This window comes from Argentina silus (assembly GCF_951799395.1).
Source record: "Argentina silus genome assembly, chromosome: 2".
NCBI lineage: Eukaryota > Metazoa > Chordata > Actinopteri > Argentiniformes > Argentinidae > Argentina > Argentina silus.
The window spans coordinates 30,209,710-30,230,639 of NC_139656.1; the positions used below are offsets into that span (position 1 = coordinate 30,209,710).

A 20,930-nucleotide genomic window follows, 5' to 3' on the forward strand; every position below is an offset into this window, starting at 1 on the left:
CCTTATTTAAGCTAAATAGTTAATAGATCTTTTTTTCTGGAAAGGCCGTACAAGGATAAGACCAGTTTTATTTAAAAATAATTTGCAAAAATGATACATGTCTTGACAGTAATAAATTCATTCATGTAAAGTGCATGCAGAATCTAGGTGAAAATATTCAGTGAAATCATAACATTACCCAGAGTAGGTTGGGATGGAATAAAATCCCTATTCAATAGATCTTGCACTGGATGAATCATTTAAGGCACACACCCAAAAAAACACAGGTAGTGAATCAAACACATTAGAAACTTAACATTGCATGAGATCAGGGGGTTAAAAGAGATCCTCTCCCTCCCACACCCTGAAAGACTGACTGACAAACCAATAAACATGTGACAGAAACAGAACAGGAAGCGCTAGATAGTAATGTCACAAACATCCAGTAGGTGGAGCTACTCACTCTCGTGATATATTGTGCCCTGCATAAGTAAATGTGTATAGAATGCTGCTCGTCCTCAGCAGTTTGTCTTTTAGTGTGCAGAGCTTAAAGAAGAAGAAATGCTTAACTGTCCCATTACTTTCACAGGGCATACCTCTTCCTGGAAAATACCTTTTGTAACCCAGTGATAAATACAATTTACAATCAATTAGCACCAGCAAGACCTATACAATCTACCAAACATGGAATGTGCTTTACACTAACTGATGCTCTCCACTATAAGGCCAAAAATGCTTTATTTCAAATAAAAGAGACAAACCAGAGGTAAAAGTGACCTTTGAATAGAAGTGCCACAAACAGTACAAACAATGCCTTTGTAATATCATAAAATAAAATGTTAAAGCAGCAAACCTAATCAAAAACGGCATTGTACTGAATCTGATACATAAGTCAAAATCAAAAGCACTTTGAAGAATAATTTTAATATCACCTTAGGAACTAGTGTTTTGTCACAAGGTCTCACCTGTAAAATCCCATCAAAACAGACCAAAAGGAAGTGGTCCAATGCAATAACCTGTGGGTTTTAAGTTGGTTTCTATAAGCTATCCAAAATCAGTAACTGAACAGCTTCTGAAGTTATAACACTAAATCAACAGTCAATAACTTTAAATTAATCATTAAAAGTACAATTAATTCAATCAATATGCAACTGAACTGTACCGAGGAGACACAACTCAGATAGTGGTATTGCATTGAAAAAAAGGATTGCCTCAACAATTCCATGTTAAAATGACACGCATAGGTCAAGCTCTGGTTTCCTATGAATAACTTCAAACCCACAGTTCTGATTTCACTAGCTTCAAAATCACAGGAAACATCTTTGAATGTAATTGATTGTGGCGCAAGTCCCATTAGCCAAGCTCCAGTGCACAGGTAAGCATGCTGTTCATGTCCTGGCATCTTGTTGGTTTCGGGAGTCACCTTCGAAGGCCAGGTTGTCGTAATGGGGCTGGATCTCCACCTGGATTGACCCAGGGTCAGGGTGCTGAATCGCTGCAAAAAGAACATACAGATTGATAAGTAATTGGTACATACATTTTTGGACTTTCAAATGAATTATATATAGCCATTGATTCTTGAAGAATATAACTTATAAATGCACCCTGAGCTTAGTTCACCTGTCTTAACCTATCAGAACCCAAAAGTTGTTTTACTCTATTGTTGGAAAACAATGCAATTCTAAATTACAGATTACACCTTTGAGCTACAGCAACAGACACAGAAACTGTCACCATCAGTTTTTGATAAATATAGTAAAAAGACAAACTATAAGCTTGCATTAACTGCCTGACTGTCAATATTAACTAATTACTCATACAGAGGTCAATGGAAATAGGCATGTTAAACAGAAAAAATAAAGATTGAAAGAACATGCTACAGCACCAGCTATTAGTGATACTGGTTATCTGAGTAGACCTTAAATCAAGTAACCAAATAAGCCAAGCAAAAAATGATCTGAAGAAATTAGTAACAGGAATATCCAGCCACTAGGCCTACATTTCAGACAAGGACACCAGAATTTGTACAGTAGTTGCAGTGAGTTCCAAGCATATTATCAAGCTGATGGGATCTTCCCAAGTACCCGCAAAAGAGGCGACTAGATTGAGCTGAAGTAGCCTGTGGTCTCTTGTGTGAAGAATAGTGGTAGCTGCATCAAGCATGGGTATGTTTGTCACTGGCAGGGACTGGGGAGTTTGTCAGGATCAAGAGAAAGTTGTGAAATTTGCTCAGTTTGTAATGACAACCTGATTCACAGTGTGTAATTGATTCCTATGCAAATCAGAGACCCTATTAAAAAACATTATTAACATTAACAAGATATTAATTCCAAAATTCCATGAACTATTATCCTTGCATTAAGATGGACTCAATTCAACTTATTGTGTGATTTGTTGATGACATTTTTGCATTTTAGCTAATTTTAAGAGTGTCAGCAAAGGGTATTTCAATTTTAATAAATTTACTGAAACTTCAAAAAACGTGTTTTCGCTTTGTCATTCTGGGGTATTGTGTGTGGATTGATGGCAAATGCTTTTAATTTAATCCATTTTAAATTGAGTCTATAACACAACATGTGGAAAAAGTGAAGGGGTCTGAATACTTTCCGAAGGCACTGTAGAGTGCTGTATGTTGGTCTACTGTACTTCAAACAACATGTTCACCACTGGACAGGTTGCTTAGGATTCAAAGCTTCTCTCAAACAGATATATTTCTATTTATACACAAACCTAGGTTGGAATTTGTTTACAAGTTCTATCATCTACAAAAACATTCTGTACATAATAAACCACTAAACGTACACTGGCCGTCTCCAGGACTGTTTCCTGTATCTACTACATACTGATTATCTCCCAGATTGCTTCTTGTTATTTTCCTCCCGGCTTTGATGCGTGTGCGCAAAAGAGCCTTCCAATGGGGATGGAACAGAGGAACAGAGGAACAGTGGAAGAATGGAAGAGCGTTTACAGCGAGTCCCTTCCTTCCTCCCCTCCCCCCCCCCCCCCCCCTCTCTCTCTCTCTGTCTCTCTCTCTCACTCTCTTTCTTTCTCTCTCTGTATCAGTATTTCCCTCAGCTTTTTTTGGTTTTAAGCATTAGCGTGGAAGCCACCAAATCAGCATCCAGGATTGACTTTTAGGACCAACCAAGGTTTTAGGTGTGGTACATCAGATCTACACCAATGGAACAATGACCTGCATATTATTCTGTATGCAGCCTGACCTCCATAGGTTTGTATCATTACTCTGAAGAGTCTGAATTAGGCTTCTAATTACGAACAGTAGTAAACTACTATGTGGTGTGGCAGCACATTCATTACCTACTCACTCAGAGGTTGTCTAAAATAGGCCTGGATCAGGCTTCATGTAGCTGGTTTGAAAATTATTTATTTAAATGGGCAAAAGGCAGTGTGTATTTACAGGTGTTGTTAAATCGGGTTTTCTGGAAATAAAAAAGGTTGTCCCACAAGGATCAATTCTTGGTCTGGCCCTTTTTATTATTTACATTAACAATATTGTGTTATTGTAAATAATTGTAACCTGCACCTGTATACCCGATGACACTGTTGTATTTGCCATTGCCTCCACAATTGACCAGGCTCTTTGTGAGCTACAGTTTGCTTTTATTGTCCTACAGAAAGCATTTGTTGAACTGAAATTGGTACTTAATGCTGGAAAAACCAAGCATATGTTACTTTCCAAATCAAAGAAAAATGTATCTGATGATTTATGCATATACAGTGCCCTGCACAAGTAATGGAACAAGTGAAGCATTTTTTCTTCTTTTGGCTCCAAAAGTTTGGATTTCAAATCAAACCATTACTATGAGATTGTAAGCTTTTATTTATGGATATCTGTACATTGGTTTCACCACTCAGAAATTACACACTTTTTATACACAGTCCCCTCCACCCCCTATTTCAGGGCGCCAAAAGTAATGTTTAGTATTTGGTCAACAACCCTTTGCATGCAATAACTACCTGAAATCTGTTACCCATTGACCCCACCAGATGCTGGGTATTTTCTCCATACATTTTTGATTTTTCGGCCTTTCTTGAATTTCATCGACACCTCTTTGATCCTTATGTTGACAGGCACCAATAACAAACTCCAAAGGTAAAAGACAAAGATATCAACAGCTCTCTCATGCCTGCACAATACATATCTTTTTATAGCCAAAAGAAGAAAAAAATGCTTCACTGTCCCACTACACTATGTACATTGGGTGGTGCTCCCATTGAGCGTGTCCCACCTGGGCATTTGCTTAGACAAAGAGTTTACATTTAGAAAACATATGGAGGAGTAGTAAAAAGCTAAGATTTAAGGTGGGCTTCTTTCATAAGAATATATCTTGCTCCCCTCCTTCGCACCCTTCACTGGCTCCCGGTAGCAGCTTGCATCAGATTCAAGACCCTGGTGCTCGCGTACCGGGCGGCAAAGGGAACAGCCCCTCCCTACTTGCAAGCAATGGTCAGCCCCCAAACCCCTGCCTGATCACTCTGCTCTTCCACCTCGGCTGGCCGCCTGGCACTCTGTTCAGTCGCGCTACTTGGTCACTGCTTTTCACTGTCCTGGCGCCCCGCTGGTCGAACGAACTTCCCACTGCTGTCATGACTGCAAAGTCACTACCTACCTTCCGCCGTAGATTGAAGACCCATCTCTTAAGGCTACATCTTAACTGTCCCTCCTAAAGACCTCTTAATCGCCACTACCCCCCTGTACAAGTTTCTCTCCTGTAATTCTTCCTTCTTCTAGCATTGTGACTGCCAACAGCCCCTGGTCCTCCCATAGATTACTTTTTCTTATGATGACTGATTGGATAGATGATTTACTTACTGAAACAAATATTTGTTGTAAGTCACTTTGACTAAAGGCATCTGCAAAATGCCATATATGTAAATATACAGTGCCTATAGAAAGTCATCATACCCTGTGAAATCTTAACCTTTTGTCACATTACACCCTGGAAATTAAAATAAATCAAATTTTATTTATCTTTTTTGAGCTGTATGTACACATTATAACCCTCATCATCAAAGTGAAAATAAAAAAATAAAAAATTCTGGACAATTATTGAAAATTTGCTCAGGTGCAACCAATCAACTTCCAGATCAAACACCAGGCTAATTGCCCCCCACCTGACATCAATTGTAGTGGTTTTGATTACTTCAGAATAAAATATGCGATGGTTGGAAAAGTACTTTCAAAAGGCCTCAGGGATAAAGTCGTAGGAAGGCACAAGTTAGGTGAAGGCTACAAAAAGATTTCAAAGGCTTTAGCTATCCCTCTGAGTACCGTTCAGAGCATCATTAAGAAGTGGAAGGCATATGGCACCACCAACACCTTGCCTAGATCGAGCCAGGAGGACATTCATCAGAGAAGCTACCAAGAGGCCAAAGGCAACTTTGAAGGACTTACAAGTCTTTATGGCTGGGACTGGTCTGTCTGTGCATGTGACAACAATCTCACAAGCTTTACACAAAGCTGGCCTGTATGGCAGGGTAGCAAGAAAGAAGCCTTTTCTGAAAAAGTGCCACACTCAGTCTTGTTTGTGCTATGCAAAAACACACCTGGAAGATTCTGTTGCCATGTGGAAAAAGGTTTTATGGTCAGACGAGACTAAGATTGAACTTTTTGGACTGAACTCCAAGCACTATGTTTGGCGAAAACCAAACACAGCACACCCCCCAAAACACACCATACCTACTGTGAAGCATGGTGGTGGCAACATTATGTTGTGGGGATGTTTCTCTTCAGTGGGGACTGGGCAATTGGTCAGGATTGAAGGGAAAATGGATGCTGCCAAGTACACCCAAATTCTTAAGGACAACCTGCATCCCTCTGCTAGACAGCTGAAGATGAGCAGGTCATTCACCTTCCAACGCGACAACGATCCTAAACATACCGCCAAAAGAACAACGCAGTGGCTTAAGGATAGAAAGGTGAATGTCCTTGAGTGGCCAAGTCAGAGCCCTGACTTAAATCCGATAGAAAATCTGTGGATGGACTTGAAGAGAGCAGTCCATCGCCGCTCACCACGGAATTTTACTGAACTCTAACAATTCTGCAAGGAAGAATGGGCAAATATTCTCCAATCTAGGTGTGCAAAGCTAGTAGAGACATATCCAAACAGATTGATGGCTGTAATTGCAGCAAAAGGTGGCTCTACAAAAGTATTAAATCAGGGGACTGATGACTTTTCCAACCCTGTTATTCTTGTTTTTCATTTTTTATAAATTTTCAGAACTGTTGCCTTTTTTTCATTAGTTTGATGTTGTATGGCTAAATTTGTACATAAAGCTGGAAAAAGTTTTTTGTTTTTTTTAATGGGTTTTGATTTCAGGCTGTACGACAAATATAGTAACTATTTCAAAGGGGTATGATGATTTTCTATAGGCACTGTAAATATCTTGCCTTTCCCTGAACAGCAGAAAGTGGATTGTGTGATAAATCTTGATGCCAGTGCTTGATTATGGTGATACCTACCAAAATGGGTGAAGCCCACAGATCGCATCGCTCACCGGTCCCACAGATCGACTGGCCCATACAGCCCTGCAGCTAAATCTAAATTTTCGTTAAAACATGGAGTAAATAAAATACTGTAATGTAATCTTGTTTTGTGTACACTTTTTTAAATCATAATGTCATTGCCTATTTGGGAGGTGCTGTGAATCAAACGGAATTTGTTTAATGAAGAACTGTACTGTTCTAGGGGAGTGCGATCATTCCAATTGTTTTTCTCCAGTGGCTAGATAAATTGTCACACTTTTGTTTGTTAATGGGATGTGATTACGAATGCCAAATACGCTACAATCCGCCCCCCAATTCTATTGAAATGTATTTGAGAAGATTGGGCAGGCCTAATACAGTACATGTTCATATTTGGAGTTTGTAATTACAAGTATATGGGGGCTATAATAACAGTCATATAAAGAGTCAAGTCAAGTGAAAGTTTATTGGTCATCGCAACGTCGTCGCAGTAGTGGCTCGGCTCTAAACTTCGACCTACTGTACTTTATCAAAAGATCGGCTGGACCTCGTTAAAGTCCCGTAGATCTCTTTATTACTTCGTGTTTACAAAGCCCTAACCCTAACTCCCGTTTTACCTAACCTTGTTATTGAAATATAAGAACATAAATTAACCAACTCTGAGAACAAGTTAGGTAATTCCTGAGGTTCCTCGGTTTTCCGAATTGGGTAAATCAGCTTTTAGTTGTGGTGCACTTCACTGCTGGAACTATCTACGCAAGACATTACAGTTGGTTGTTCTGGTACCCCTCGGGCAATTTAAATGTTTACGTTGATAACGGTGTTGTGGTTTTATATGATGTATTGATTTTGTACTGTATTGTATATTTAATGTGTTGTTTTGAGATTGTATTTTTATTTTGGACAGGGTGCACCTGCAAAAGAGGTCTTGGTCTCAATGCGTGTCCCCTGTATAAATAAAGGTTCAATACATACAATTCAACAGCAGCCAGTCACAGCACTTGAATGCTAACGAACGTGAACGTTCTAAGCTGCTGCATCAAAACATTTAGTTTTTTAGTCTTCTCTGAGATTGTAAGAATGAATATCTGAACACAACGCAGGATCCTAACATTATATGGTCAGGGTGTGATTTGTGGAGTGGAAAAGTAGGGAAAGGTAGTGGAAAAGTAGAGGAAGGTATGGGGGGTCAGGGTTTTGAGCTTTATGGCAGGTGACCTTTTGTTAGGCAACTAGGTATCAGTTATATGGTCTCATAGGTTACTATCTCTCCCTGATATTCATTCATGGTGCAATACCTAAATGATGTGCCTGCCCTCTCAGCCAGGCAGCCGCATTGATCGTTTTGGTCCGTATTTATTCTTAAAAATGTCAGTGAGAACCAACCCCTGGTAGAGTCCCGTCGGATCCGAGCTTAATCAAAGCTGTACAGCCGGAGCACAGCCTCCCTTCACACATATCTTGCCCTGTTTATAATGTCTAGCCTATTGCATGAAATGTGTTTTCGAATAGGCCACTGTAAAACAATAAAAGGACAGTAACAACTTCTGTATTGAAGGAATCTTGTACTTGTGCATCAGGCAGCAGAGCAAGTCCCTGCTCCAGCTGTGTGGTCTGAGCCAAGAACTGAGCTTTCCCATCAGCTCTTGCAGTGTTTTATCCTTTGATGCATCACCCAGTCTGAAGCAGGATACAAAGCATTTACATCTTCATGTCATACCAACCCGTATGTTAATTGGTTTAATAGTTCTTGGTCACACTTAACCTGATCACTCACCATCACTAGTCTAAATCTTGCACCACATTGTGTCCCGTTTAATTCTTGAATTATAATAATGATTATTATTGTGCCACAAAGCCCAATTATTAAAGTAAACTAATTTCATTTAGATTTTTAGAAAGTGCAAAGAAAAGGCTACAAATCATTACCGTAACAGTTATTTCTGTTCATTTCATTCAATATACGTGTTTCCATTCTTTGTAGCCTTATTGCTGTGTTTCCCAGAGATCTACGTCTTGTCTGTTTCAAAAGTAGAAGTAATTCTTTAGACTATATTGGATATATGGTGGCTTGTTCGTTCTAGTAGCCTACAGTTGGCTATGGTGTATTTTGTGAGTTTTTGCAGTTGAAAATGCTCACTCCCATTTAACACTCCTTCTTGTCATTCTGCTCTGGAAAGTGTGTTGGTGACTCATACAGCATGTGGATGATAAATCCACTGGAGCTGATGGGGGTAGGCCTTCTGTATGACTAAAAATAGCTTTAATTTATATAGGCTTAGATGTGCACAAGTTATTTTACGTTAACAACAAAAGATAATTGCATTTTTATAATTAACATTACTTAATTTATGCTGTTAAGCAATTAGGCCTTTTCATATGAATGTGTGTGTTTCAGCATGTGAACAAGCCTAACCTTTATGGGGGTAGGTAGTTGTGTCAATATCATATCGATTGTTGATATCATTAATAAACAGATGTTATGCAAAGATTTATTTTCGTTTTTGTGGGGAGGGATGCCTTGGAAAATCACTGTAAAGGGGTGCCATGGTTTAGAAATGTTTGGGAATTGCTGTCTTAGATACGTGATTTGATAACACGTTCAGGGATGGAAATTTCAAATATTTGAAATGTCCTCAAATATTCAGTCAAGCAAGCGAGCAAGTTTAAAAAACAACAACTAGTGTCTCCTCCTCTCCTGGTGAACTGTGATCATGTGCCTTCGCCTGAATGTTCCATCCATGTTAATCTATTATTCTTCTTGTGAATTGAGAGATTTAAAAATGAAATCTCAAGATTAGGTTCAAATCTACACACCATAACCGAGTGAAATTTTAATGTAATTGAGATAAGACCTGTATTATGGACAGATTGACAAATATAACCTTATATTTTGTATCATATTGAATTAATATGAAAGCGTCTGTAGTCCGGACATCAAACATTTGGTCGTAGGACTTCGCCCATATTATTTGCCACGAGAGTTCTCTCATGTTATTGTTGTGGTTGCATATTTCCCCCCCTCTGCCGACGCGGAGGCAGCGTGAGAGACTATGTACGATGTTATCGCGAGGCTACAGACCCAGCACCCCAGTGAGACTACAGACCCAGCACCCCAGTGAGACTACAGACCCAGCACCCCAGTGAGACTACAGACCCAGCACCCCAGTGCATTCATTGTAATCTCCAGGGATTTTAACCATGTAACCCTGACAAAAACACGGGCAACGTTCTCCCAGTTTATGAAGTGCCCCACTAGGGAGAACAAAACACTGGACCCGTTATATGCTAATGTGAAGGACGCCTACATCTCTACAGCACTTCCCCCCCCCCCCCCCCGGGCAGATCGGACCACAACCTAGTTCACCTCAAGCTCATGTATGAGCCTCTAATCCAGCAGCACTCTGTGACCACTACGACTGTGAGGAGATGGACACAGGAGGCTGATGAGGCTCTGCAGGACTGTTTTGAGACAACAGACTGGGATGTTCTCTGTGAGTCACATGGGGAGGACATTGATGGTCTTTCACATTGCATCTCGGACTACATTAACTTCCGTGTGGCGAACACCATACCTACTAGGAGGGTGTGGTGTTTTCCCAACAACAAGCCTTGGGTTACAAGTGACTAAAAGCCCTTCTCAAGGACAAGAAGAGAGCCTTCAGGTCTGGTGACAAGGAAGAACTGAAGCGGGTGCAGAGGAAGCTCAAGGAGAAGCTGAAGGAGAGCAGGGACACCTACAAGATGGAGGACAGCCTGCAGGACAGCAACACAAGAGAGGTATGGAGCAGTGTGAGGAAGATCACCAGGTACAAGCAGGCTAACGACCAAGCGGTGGCTGGAGATCAGGACAGGGCCAACGAGTTGAACCAGTTCTTCAACAGGTTTGACTCAGGGGGCTCATTGTCTCCCCCTCACCCTAGCTCCACCAAGGACTCTCCACTCTGTCCTCCTTCTCCTCCCTCCAGCTCCTCCAGCCCTGCTCAGCTACCGGACCAGCCCCCCTCCCCTCCCCTGTCTGGACTCATTCACACCTCTCACCTACCTCTTTGTCTCATCCAGTACTCTCCCGTCCCTCTCCAGCCTCTCTGACTCCATTCACACCTCCCCTCCATTCCCCTCTTCCTCCAGCCCCACCATTTCCTCACTTCACAACTCTTCAGCACGCCCCATTATTTTGCCCCCCGACACCACTGCCACAGCCAACTCCCCCCCCCCCACCACCCCCCGCTCCAGTGTCCTGAACAGTACGGTTCACGTGAAGAGAGAGCTGAGGAAACGGAAGACATCAGGAAGGCTGAGGGCCCGAGCCCGAGGGTGCTCAAAGTCTGCGCGGACCAGCTGTGTGGAGTACTCCAGTACCTCTTTAACCTGAGCCTCAGTCTGGAAAAGGTCCCATCAATGTGGAAAACATCTTGCCTGGTACCGGTACCAAAGAAAAGAATCCCCAGTGTTCTGAATGACTATAGACCGGTAGCCTTGGCATCCCACATCATGAAGACCATGGAAAGACTGGTGCTAGCACACAAGGCCCCTGGTAAAGACATCCTTGGACCCCCTGCAGTTTGCCTACCAGGCAGACATTGGTGTGGATGATGTCATCATCTACCTGCTACACAGAGCTCACTCCCATTTAGATAAGGTTGACAGCACTGTGAGGGTCATGTTCTTTGACTTCTCCAGTGCATTTAAGGTGGTCCAGAGCTACAAGTACCTGGGGGTGCACCTGGACAATAAACATCTTCACCCCCACTACAAGTTTCTCTCCTGTTAATAATAATTTAAACAAAATATCTTCTAACATTGTGACTGCCAATGGCTCCTGGTCTAAGCATTGATTACTTTATCTTATGATGGCTGAAGTATAGATGATTCACTTACTTAAACAAATGTATCTGTTGTAAGTCGCTTTGGATAAAGGCGTCTGCTAAATACCATAAATGTAATGTAAATGTAACTGGACTGGACTGGTAACACAGATGTCCTGTAAAAGAGGGGCCAGAGCTGGCTTTATTTCCTGAGGAGGCTCAGGTCATTTGGCATGTGCAGGACTCTGCTGAACATGTTCTACCAGTCAGTGGTGGCCAGCACAGTGCTGTACGTGGTGGTATGCTGGGGGGGCAGCATCAAGGAAGGTGGCACCAAGAAGTTGAACAAGCTTATTAGGAAAGCTGGTTCTGTCCTCTGTGTCACCCTGGACACTGTGGAGGAGGTGGCCAATAGGAGGATGAGGACCAAACTCCTGGCCATCATGGACAATCCCTCCCATCCCCTACATGTCACTGTGGCAGAGCAGAGAAGCTCCTTTAGCAACAGATTATTACAACCACGTTGCACTAATAAGCGCTATACGAGATCTTTTCTGCCTGTCACAATGCCGCAAAGACAACTCCTCCTCCGGCTGGCTCTATCGGGGTGATCAGTCAGGCTGGGGGATGTTAAATCATACTGGACTGTTCTTATTGTATATAATGTTTCAGATGTCTATTTTATTCTAATATTCTATTATCACTTTATTTTATTGTTGTTGTTTGTGATGTGAGCTGCTGTAACGCCTTCATTTCCCCTAAAGTACCAATCTATCCATCTTATGTAAAAATTCATAGAATTATTTTGTGTTCACTCATTTGTTGTTCAGCATAGTATACTGATTCAAATATCAGCTATCAAATCTAATTCATCATTGATTCTATTTAATAAGATATTCTTTTACTTTAGCTGATGTTTTTTTGGTTGCCGTGTTATCGTTTAAAAATCGAAATCGTGATACTTAAGCTGGTATCAGTATCGAAGTCAAAATGTTGGTATCATGACAACACAAGACCACAGGGGTTGTTGCATCTTGGCCCAATTTGCATTTGATTCATCAGCAGCCCAATGGCAGTATTATTTGAAAGCAATCAATTAATGTTCATTTTTGTAAATCACACAATAACACATCAAATACATTTGAATAGAGGCATAAATGAGGACATTTGTTTTGTAAATACATCTGCGTGCGACAGTCGAAACATTCAAAGACACTCTTGCCTCCACCTGGTGGTGGTTTTCAGCAGCACTTCACACGTCTTCACAACGACTATCTGCCTCAGTAGCGGCATTGAGGTAGCCCACCGATGCAATGACAACATGCATATTTCAAACAGTGACCTACTGTAATTAGCCAATGGCCCAATAAAGGAGAAGCAGGTCTTACTCTGATATGTGGGGTTCTCCTCTGCCGGGCTGCTGTGCTCCTCGGTGCCCTGGACGGAGGCGTAGCCTGAGGAGGCCGTCTCACTGTGGGAGTCATCTGGGATGCTGGGGTACGACCCAAAGTCTGGAGGCATGGTCACCTGGTGACTGGGCTCCTCAATGTCAGGCTGCTGATCAGGGGGATACAGGGGAGGGGGATTAAGTAATGTGTGTTTGTGACTGGAAGCTAAAAGCATTTCTTGAGTGCATTATGCAAGGTATACATACCTCTACTCCCAGGGCTTTAAGGATGTCACATTTACACATTGGACAGGTCCTGTGCTCCAGAAGCCAGGGCTCAATACAGGTTTTGTGGAAGAAATGACTGGAAAGTAAAAAAAAAACACAAGTGTTATGACACTCACAAAACAAATAAACTAGAACTACTTCATTTGTTTTAAAAACAATTAGTTCTACAAGTTGTGTGTGTGTGGGACATACTTGCAGGTGAGAATGGACAATACGTCCCCAGGTTTGTAAGCATCAATACAGACTGCACAGGTGTCGGCATCAGGCCCAGTCTCCTGTTTTAAAAACAAACATCCGTGAGACACTGGTATATACAGTGCCTTCAGAAAGTATTCAGACCCCTTAACTTTTTCCACATTTTGTTGTGTTATAGACTCAATCTAAGCAAAGACCTACGTGGTGCACAATTACTATTAACACATCCATACATGATGAGAGGTGACAATGTAGTTTACCTGATCTCCTTGTTTCACGGTCCGAACCTGCAACTGACGAATGGCTTTTTTGGCCTCTGCTTTCAGCTGTTTCTGTTTGAGTAGAGAGAATGTGTTTATGATTAGATGGTGTCCAGGTTGGTATCTCAATCAAATTACATTATACTGCACATGTTCCTCTGAAAACACAAGAACATCAAAACACGTTCAGCAGATCACCAAAAAATAATAATAAAAAAAATGTCGGTAAAGAATGCAACGTAAACAATATCGGGAAAACACACCAACAATTTAATAATTTACCACAGAATCATAATCTTGGAACCCAGAATCTCAGATTCTGGGGGCACAGAAAGTAAATACTGGGACAGGAAGTTATTAGCATGTCTCACACACAACTGTACATGGAGTCAGCCAAATAGGTTTTCAATGCCATCATTTCACAGATGTAAATTGAATGCACAGGCTGAAATCCCCCGCCTCCATTTGAAGCACATACTCAACTCCTCTTTATTCGTCGATGGAATCAGTGGCGCTGGTCAAATTCACTGGATGCATCCAGTGATGTCTCCCCGCCCCACTTGCATTACAGTTTGCAATAAAATTTGGCCCCGTCTCAATTGTTAAACTCGATTCCTTGCGTCATTTACATTTACGGCATTTAGCAGACGCCTTTATCCAAAGCGACGTACAACAATACATTTGTTCAAGTAATCTCCTCCGTCCTCCACTCGCATCCTTCTCAAAATGCATTGGAGGAGAATATCCAAGTGGAGAACGGAGAAAAGGACTTGAGGAATCCAGTTTCTAAAAACTGAAAAAGAGCCTAATCATTTCATAGCATAGAGCGGGGACCAGGAAAATCATATGCAATGACGTCAAGTTTAAGACCTATTCCCTGTAAAGACATTGGTGATCTGGTAGAAGAGTGTTCAGTAGAGCAGTCCTCATGTGTGTAATTAAGCTTCTCCTCTGAGAACACATACTGGAAACACTATATCAGCTTATGTAGGATGTCAAAACACGAGATTTGCATTAGGGGATTTGGTATTGAGCATAACCCTGTGGACAGTGTGCTGGCTCTCTTCTACAACTACAATTTAAGATAAAAATCATGTTTTGGACATATACATGTACACAGCATTAGATCCTGCTCACACTTGAACATTGAAAATGCAACATTTGATGCTGCTCCTCTCAAACTCCCCCATGGCAACATTACAAAATAATATGCTCAAAGGTACACAGGAAGACAGGTTACGCAATGGGATTTAGGATACACAGGGAGACAACATTTGCTATTGGGACTCGCTGGAGAATAGCGTTTTCTGAGAGATACAAGGAGTTGTTTTTTTTGGATCTAAGACTATACTGTACATTGCACAGGTAGTTGGGTACAGATGTCTGAACAACAATTGTTGACTTCATGACCAGGAAAACAATGGTGTCTTCATGTTCAGTTGTGTGAAAGTTGTTAGTCCATTTTGTTTGTTGGCGATGCAGATTTGTGGGAGAAAGTGGCTGTCATTCAAATTAACAGTGGGAGCAGAGAGTGAGTTTTGCATATGATCACAGCTAGAACAATGGTGCCCTGTGCCCCTGGGCATAAGGTCCTCACTCAGTGGGCGAAGTCAGTTCTGCTATCACTGCTCAGCTACCCACTCAAAAACACTTTTCTGTGTCTGTCTGCCTCCCTGCAGCAAGCCTTGAAGAATCAGCCACACGTGAAGAGGCCCTTCAACCAACACCACAAAGCTTCACTACTGCAGTAATAATGAAGCACAGGAGATGAGGAAAACATTTGGCTCATTGTTAATAAGTTAACAGAGCACGCCCACAAGCCCTTTTCATTCCCTGTAGTCAAGGTTTTCCCCATTGCCGTAATAAACAGTGAAAACATTACTGTAAACTTGACAGTGGTTTGAACTTGCATAACCAACAAGAGATATAATCAGATAAAGTGGAAATACTGGTTACACAGCAAACCTGGCCCATAGCAAACATTACTCCATAATGTAGGCTAATAGTTAAGTTACACTCAACATTGGACCCAATGTCAAATTGTCTTTGTACAAACTTTTGACTCTCAAGAGGAATAAATATACTTCATTCTCTCTGAATTTTTATAGAAAGGGGACAAGAGGGAGAACATTTTAACAACGCGTTTGAATGACAGAATACCATGGCAAAGTGTGCAATCTGTCTCCATCTGACAGGATTCCATCACAAGTCAGGATTGTTACCGGTAACAACCTAAGACCCCAAAGGCAGCAGCATACAGCATTTAGTTTTCATCTGACTACCTCTGTGTACAACTCAGGAAACTTGACACACACCCAAAGCTTCTTCAGTGTTCTTTAATATAGCCAAATTCTTAGAACACACATGGAAGGTATGGTTGTGTACATTGTGTTCTATTATGGGACAAAAGTGGACCTGTTCAAAAGACATTCCATTCCTAAAGAACTGGTGTCACTGTCAAACAAGTCTTGCTAGAATGTCTTGAAGCGAAACTGTCTGGTTGTTTCGGTTTACCAGAAATAAAAACGAGTCATGACAACCATATCTCATACCAGCTTCCTCCATGATCTTGAATAGCAGAAGAATTCTGCAACAGGAATGTGTGTAACTGGTTTGACAAGTACTGTTTAACAGTGGAGTAAACAATTGGCATCTTTGTTCCACAGTGTGGAGGCTGACCTGTTTGCGATTTTGTAGGCGAACACTGTTGAGGCGACGGGCTGAGTAGAAGATGAAGTAGCCCACAGTGGCTGCTGTGACCACAAAGAAGGAGATGGACACAAAGAAGACAGAGTAGTGGCTCATCCAGGGACCATGCTGCTGTCCCACCTCGATGGTCATGGTGACAGAAACACCTTGCTTGACCAGGTTAACAATCTCCATGCCCCGTATGTGACCGATCATGATGGCAACCGTTTCCCCCGTTCCTGTAAACAGCAGGGAAAAAGCATGAGGAGAGACATCACACTAAACAGACAAATGTACAAGTTAGGCCTGAAAATGACCCTCTCAAAATGACTAATCAATCCATGTGTACATCCAATGGGAGAAGGAATATTATATTGTGATATCATTTTCTGGTATAGCAATGCAAAAGGTGTATAGCACATGTATACAGCAATTGTAAACAATACTCAATAGAAATACTCCATTACACATTGTTGACATGTAAGGGGTGCAATGCTTTGATTAACCAGTCTCAATATGTATCAGGTCTTCATGTCTTCCATAGACATGTTTACAACCACTTCCCTTCTGTTTAATCAAACTAGAAATTATTAATTTGCAACGAGAGCCAAATGATTATGTACTCTGCAGCTCACTAAAGGGCAAAATATTACAGGTTTAACTGCAGTTGGTGCAGTTAAACACGAAGCTCGTTTAATCTATTTCACTGGTGGGCAACTACTGTAGCTACTGCTAGTTTGAGGGGCTTGCTATTGATTGTCAACAAAATAATTACTTAATGTCTTTACTTAATGTAATTACTTAATGTAAATATGGGCAAGGGGGGAAGACCAGTAGACGATGTAGCCTACCTTTAAGATAAATGATACTAACATCCAGTATGGAGTTAACTGGAAATACATCATGGTTATTTGATGTAGGCTATTACTGGATATCAAAATGTTTGAGCAGTGGCCTAATAGATAGTAGATTTATTACTTTAATGAAAGTCATAGGCTACCATCTGAATAACTGAAATCTACTGATTCACTATAATATAAGTCAGTGTTCCACACAGGATAGTTATATTCAAATAACTTATCTTAACCACCATCAGTTTTTTCAAGCACAAAATCATGGTTGAAAACACACATGAACACATGTTGAGCCAGACGCTCTCTTGGCCTATTGCTCTGTAGAGCGAATAGTTATTTGTAGTTCAAAATACTGTACCTGGGTGGGACATTTGGATGAATCTATTTTCTGTACCAAGATCGTTAAAGATCACGACAGCAACAGCCCCATGACTTGTCGCAACATTGATCTTTTCCGAGAAAGTACATCCATGGCCTCGTTGAATTAAGGCGATCCACCCTGTTGACTCACTGGGCACGTCATAAAAGGTGTCGCTTTCGCAACTATAAAGAGGCTCAGGTAAATGCACTATCCCCTTCACCCTAACTTTAGGCGAATCTTGTCCATACAATCCGATTTCCTCTTGCCGCCATACAGTTTCGTTGTTGTCTGGGTCAACAAACGAGACATTCACGTAGGCTGTACATATATACGTCGCTTGTGCAAAATGTAAACTCGATACCTGAAGACTTGAAACAACAAACAGCCATGAGAACAGACACCGCTTCACTAAAGCTTCCATAGTCCTGCTAACGACGCGGCCGTGGGACCTCCGCGTCCAGCAACCGATACGAATATTAGATAGTAAGACTAAACAAATTAAAAAGTTGTAGCCTATTACTACATCGACTTTATAATGTTAATGTCGCTGACAGGTGAACTAGTTAGGACAGATTCTCTTCTTCAATGAGGTCAAATGGAGTAATACCCTCCCACCTCGTTCTTAAAGGAGAAGCACATCATTATGTTCCATGTCAACAAACGCCCCGACGCAGAGTAATGGTTTTCGTATACAGTAGGCCTACGAGGAAATTCAACACCCAAACGTTGACCAAACACGCTTGAAAGCCCATATCAAAGCCTCCTTAAAGGCATATATAATCTCTGCCCATATGCGCACAATTCGTGTCCTGCTTTTGTGTTCAAGCCTACAGGCCAAGAACCCTCTGGGCTGGGACACTGATTGGCATCAGTGGTGCGGACAATTAACCGGATGGCGCAAATCTGCTTTGTCATCAAAAACAAACAGTAAATATAGCTCCAAGCAGCGATGACCCGGGAGATGTTATGAGATATCTCGTTTTCGTAATAACTAGTGGAGTTGGAGACCGAACAAGTGTGCTCATAGAAACACACTCCTTGTAGACAGCAAAGATAGTACGTTGTCAAGCAGTGTGTGCGAGCAAGAGAAGTACTACTCTCTGTATGGGTACATACCTGCCGACAAAAGTCAACATGAATACAATTTGTGTTCAAATAGTTGTTGCGTGTTTATTACAATTCATTCACTGCCCTCGCGATTATCCTCTGGCGTTTAGGCTATGATGAGCGTCATGATCAGATTTAATCTAACAACAAACAGAGACTGTTCAACTTCAGAGTCCAAACAAAAGTATTATATTTTCACCTGCAGGGGGAGGTGTTCCCAACCATGATTGATTCTCTTGGAGTAGCTGGTGGAAGCTTGTGTTGGATGGTGTATAGAATGACTGTCAAAGATCACTAACATTTGATTCACACTCTACTGTGTCTCAGATGGAGGCAGATGATAGTTAATTTAGATAGTTTGAGCAGTCCTAACCCTAACCCCACTGAACCTGATAATATGATTCAGGTCTAAAATAACAATGCAATGTTATTATTAAAAATAATACAAATTCATTTTGTGATCAAAACCGGCAATTGTTGAGTTATATTCATAATTTCAGTGTTGAACATGTTACCTCAGTTTCAACCGCTAGTCGTCGCTGTTTCAAACCTGTCGTTCTACATATCCACTGTACTCAGTCTATCCAGAATAAATGGAAGAAAGAGAGAAGTCTGTGTCCTGGGCTTTCACTCCTGTACGGCTAGCTGATTACAACTTAACATTTGGTGATGATTAAGCATGTTGGAGAGAGGGTCATGATGAACAAGCGTGGAGCATGTGGAGACTCAGCACCAAAGTGACACGCCCTCAAGGGAAATTAATTTCATTCGAGCTCTTCCCCAGTTCCAAACTAATAACTTTTTGTTGTTGTACAAATATCACACAAACATGCCCTGCGTAATGGGACAGAGACAAATGTTTTCTTCTTTTGGCTCTATACTCCAAATGTTTGGATTTGAAATCAAACAATGACTATTTTAGGGTATGTGTACATGTTGGTTTCACCATTCAGAAATTACACTTTTTACACATAGTCCCCTTATTTCACCAAATGTAATGGGACAGATTCATATAATGTTAAAATTAAGCATTCATGTTTAATATTTCGTCAACAATCCTTTGCATGCAATAACTGCCTGAAGTCTGTGACCCATTGACCCCACCAGACGCTGGGTATCTACTCTGGTGATGCTCTGTCAAGCCAGTAATGCAGCCATCTTCAGTCGTTGTTTATTTTTAGGTATTTTTGCCAGGAAATGAAAAGCACGTTCAACAGGATTTAAATCTGATCTGATTGACTTGGCCAGTCACTTTTTGGCTCTAAAACACTTCCTAGTTGCTTTGGCAGGATGTTTTGGGTCATAGTCTTACTGTTATGAAGCACCATCCAATGAATTTGGAGGCATTTGCTAATACTCGAGCAGACAAGATGTTTCTGTACACCTCAGAATACAGTCTGCTGCTCAACTATGAGCTACTGAACTCAATAACTTAAGTTCTAGTGGCAGCAATACATGACCTAACATTAACACCCCCCACCATGTTTCACAGATGAGGTGGTATGCTGTAAATCTTAGAAGAAGAAGAATTCCTACAATTACATTATGGTTTCGACACTTTGGGCTTGAACCCCTAATAATGAATAGTTTACCTTTCAGAGTTTGGAGAACATAACAGAGAGAAAATCATCTCTCCAACAGGCAGCACATTCCTGATGCAATTAATGACAACAACAATCACTCTCCTTAATCACTAATCCTTAGTGACTTCACTATCCAGGATGCATATATTAGTTGCGATTATGCCTATTTTGTGAAGAATAACAAAAAGGAAAAGAAATAAGAAATTAAATTGTGTTACTTCTGCTGTGATTTAAAAGCAGAACACTTAGCACAACACAAGACTTCTACTTTGCATTCCATGTAAATAAAAACAAATCTTTCATACTCTCATATGCAGCTGGCCAGTGTGAACTAGTGCTACAGTACCTACTGTATTGTTAATATGCATGTATAGAAAGACCATAGCTGTAGTAGCAAAAAATAAGTAAATAGTTACCATGGTGACCCATGGGGGTAACATCATTGCCTGTGCCAGGAAGGTTGTAAATGACCACACCAGAAGCTCCACTTTCAGCGGCAGCTTTGATCTTCTCATAAAAGGTGCAGTTCCCCCTTTGAATAAGGGCTATCCATGGCTTTTCTGAACTGTTAATCCAAGTCTGGGGACCACAGGCCAGGGGATCCATCACAGGAAGAGCAACCTCTCCTGAGGTCCAGGTTACAGGAGAGTGGAGCCCATATAATCCACAATCACAACTCTGAGAAACTGTTCGGTTTTCATTCATGTTCCAGTAACTTGTTTCAACAGTAGCCGTCCAAAATAGTATGTTTGCCCCAGCAGGTTGAGCAATTATCAGGCAGAGAAATGTAAGAAAGCCGACGGCATGTATTCTTATATTTTCCATTTTCCTCTTACAACACACTCGCAACGCCCGTGGTTTGGAAATACGCAGTCTTCCTGGTTGAGAGCAGCCTAGAGAGCTGTACTGCAGGTAGTAAACTGACACCTCCCT

The 20,930-nt window shown here is 41.3% G+C and overlaps 1 protein-coding gene across 4 annotated transcripts; it reads right to left on the reverse strand.

The window, feature by feature from the left end:
• Nucleotides 1-20,864, reverse strand: rnf128a (ring finger protein 128a). 4 transcript variants are annotated; one of them, XM_083687701.1, is made up of 8 exons: nucleotides 17,305-17,879; nucleotides 16,084-16,331; nucleotides 13,405-13,476; nucleotides 13,142-13,224; nucleotides 12,929-13,025; nucleotides 12,663-12,831; nucleotides 6,464-6,541; nucleotides 1-1,474 (listed from the first exon to the last, which is right to left on the reverse strand). In XM_083687701.1, the coding sequence occupies exons 1-7, from the start codon at nucleotides 17,726-17,728 to the stop codon at nucleotides 6,495-6,497; spliced, it is 1,140 nt and encodes a 379-aa protein (XP_083543827.1). In that variant the 5' UTR covers nucleotides 17,729-17,879; the 3' UTR covers nucleotides 1-1,474; nucleotides 6,464-6,494. The 4 variants fall into 4 exon arrangements, with proteins under 4 accessions (XP_083543827.1, XP_083543826.1, XP_083543825.1 ...); XM_083687700.1 differs by lacking the exons at nucleotides 6,464-6,541; nucleotides 17,305-17,879 and adding an exon at nucleotides 20,414-20,864; XM_083687699.1 differs by lacking the exon at nucleotides 6,464-6,541 and having other exon boundaries at nucleotides 12,663-12,828.
• Between the last annotated feature and the right edge of the window lie 66 nt (nucleotides 20,865-20,930).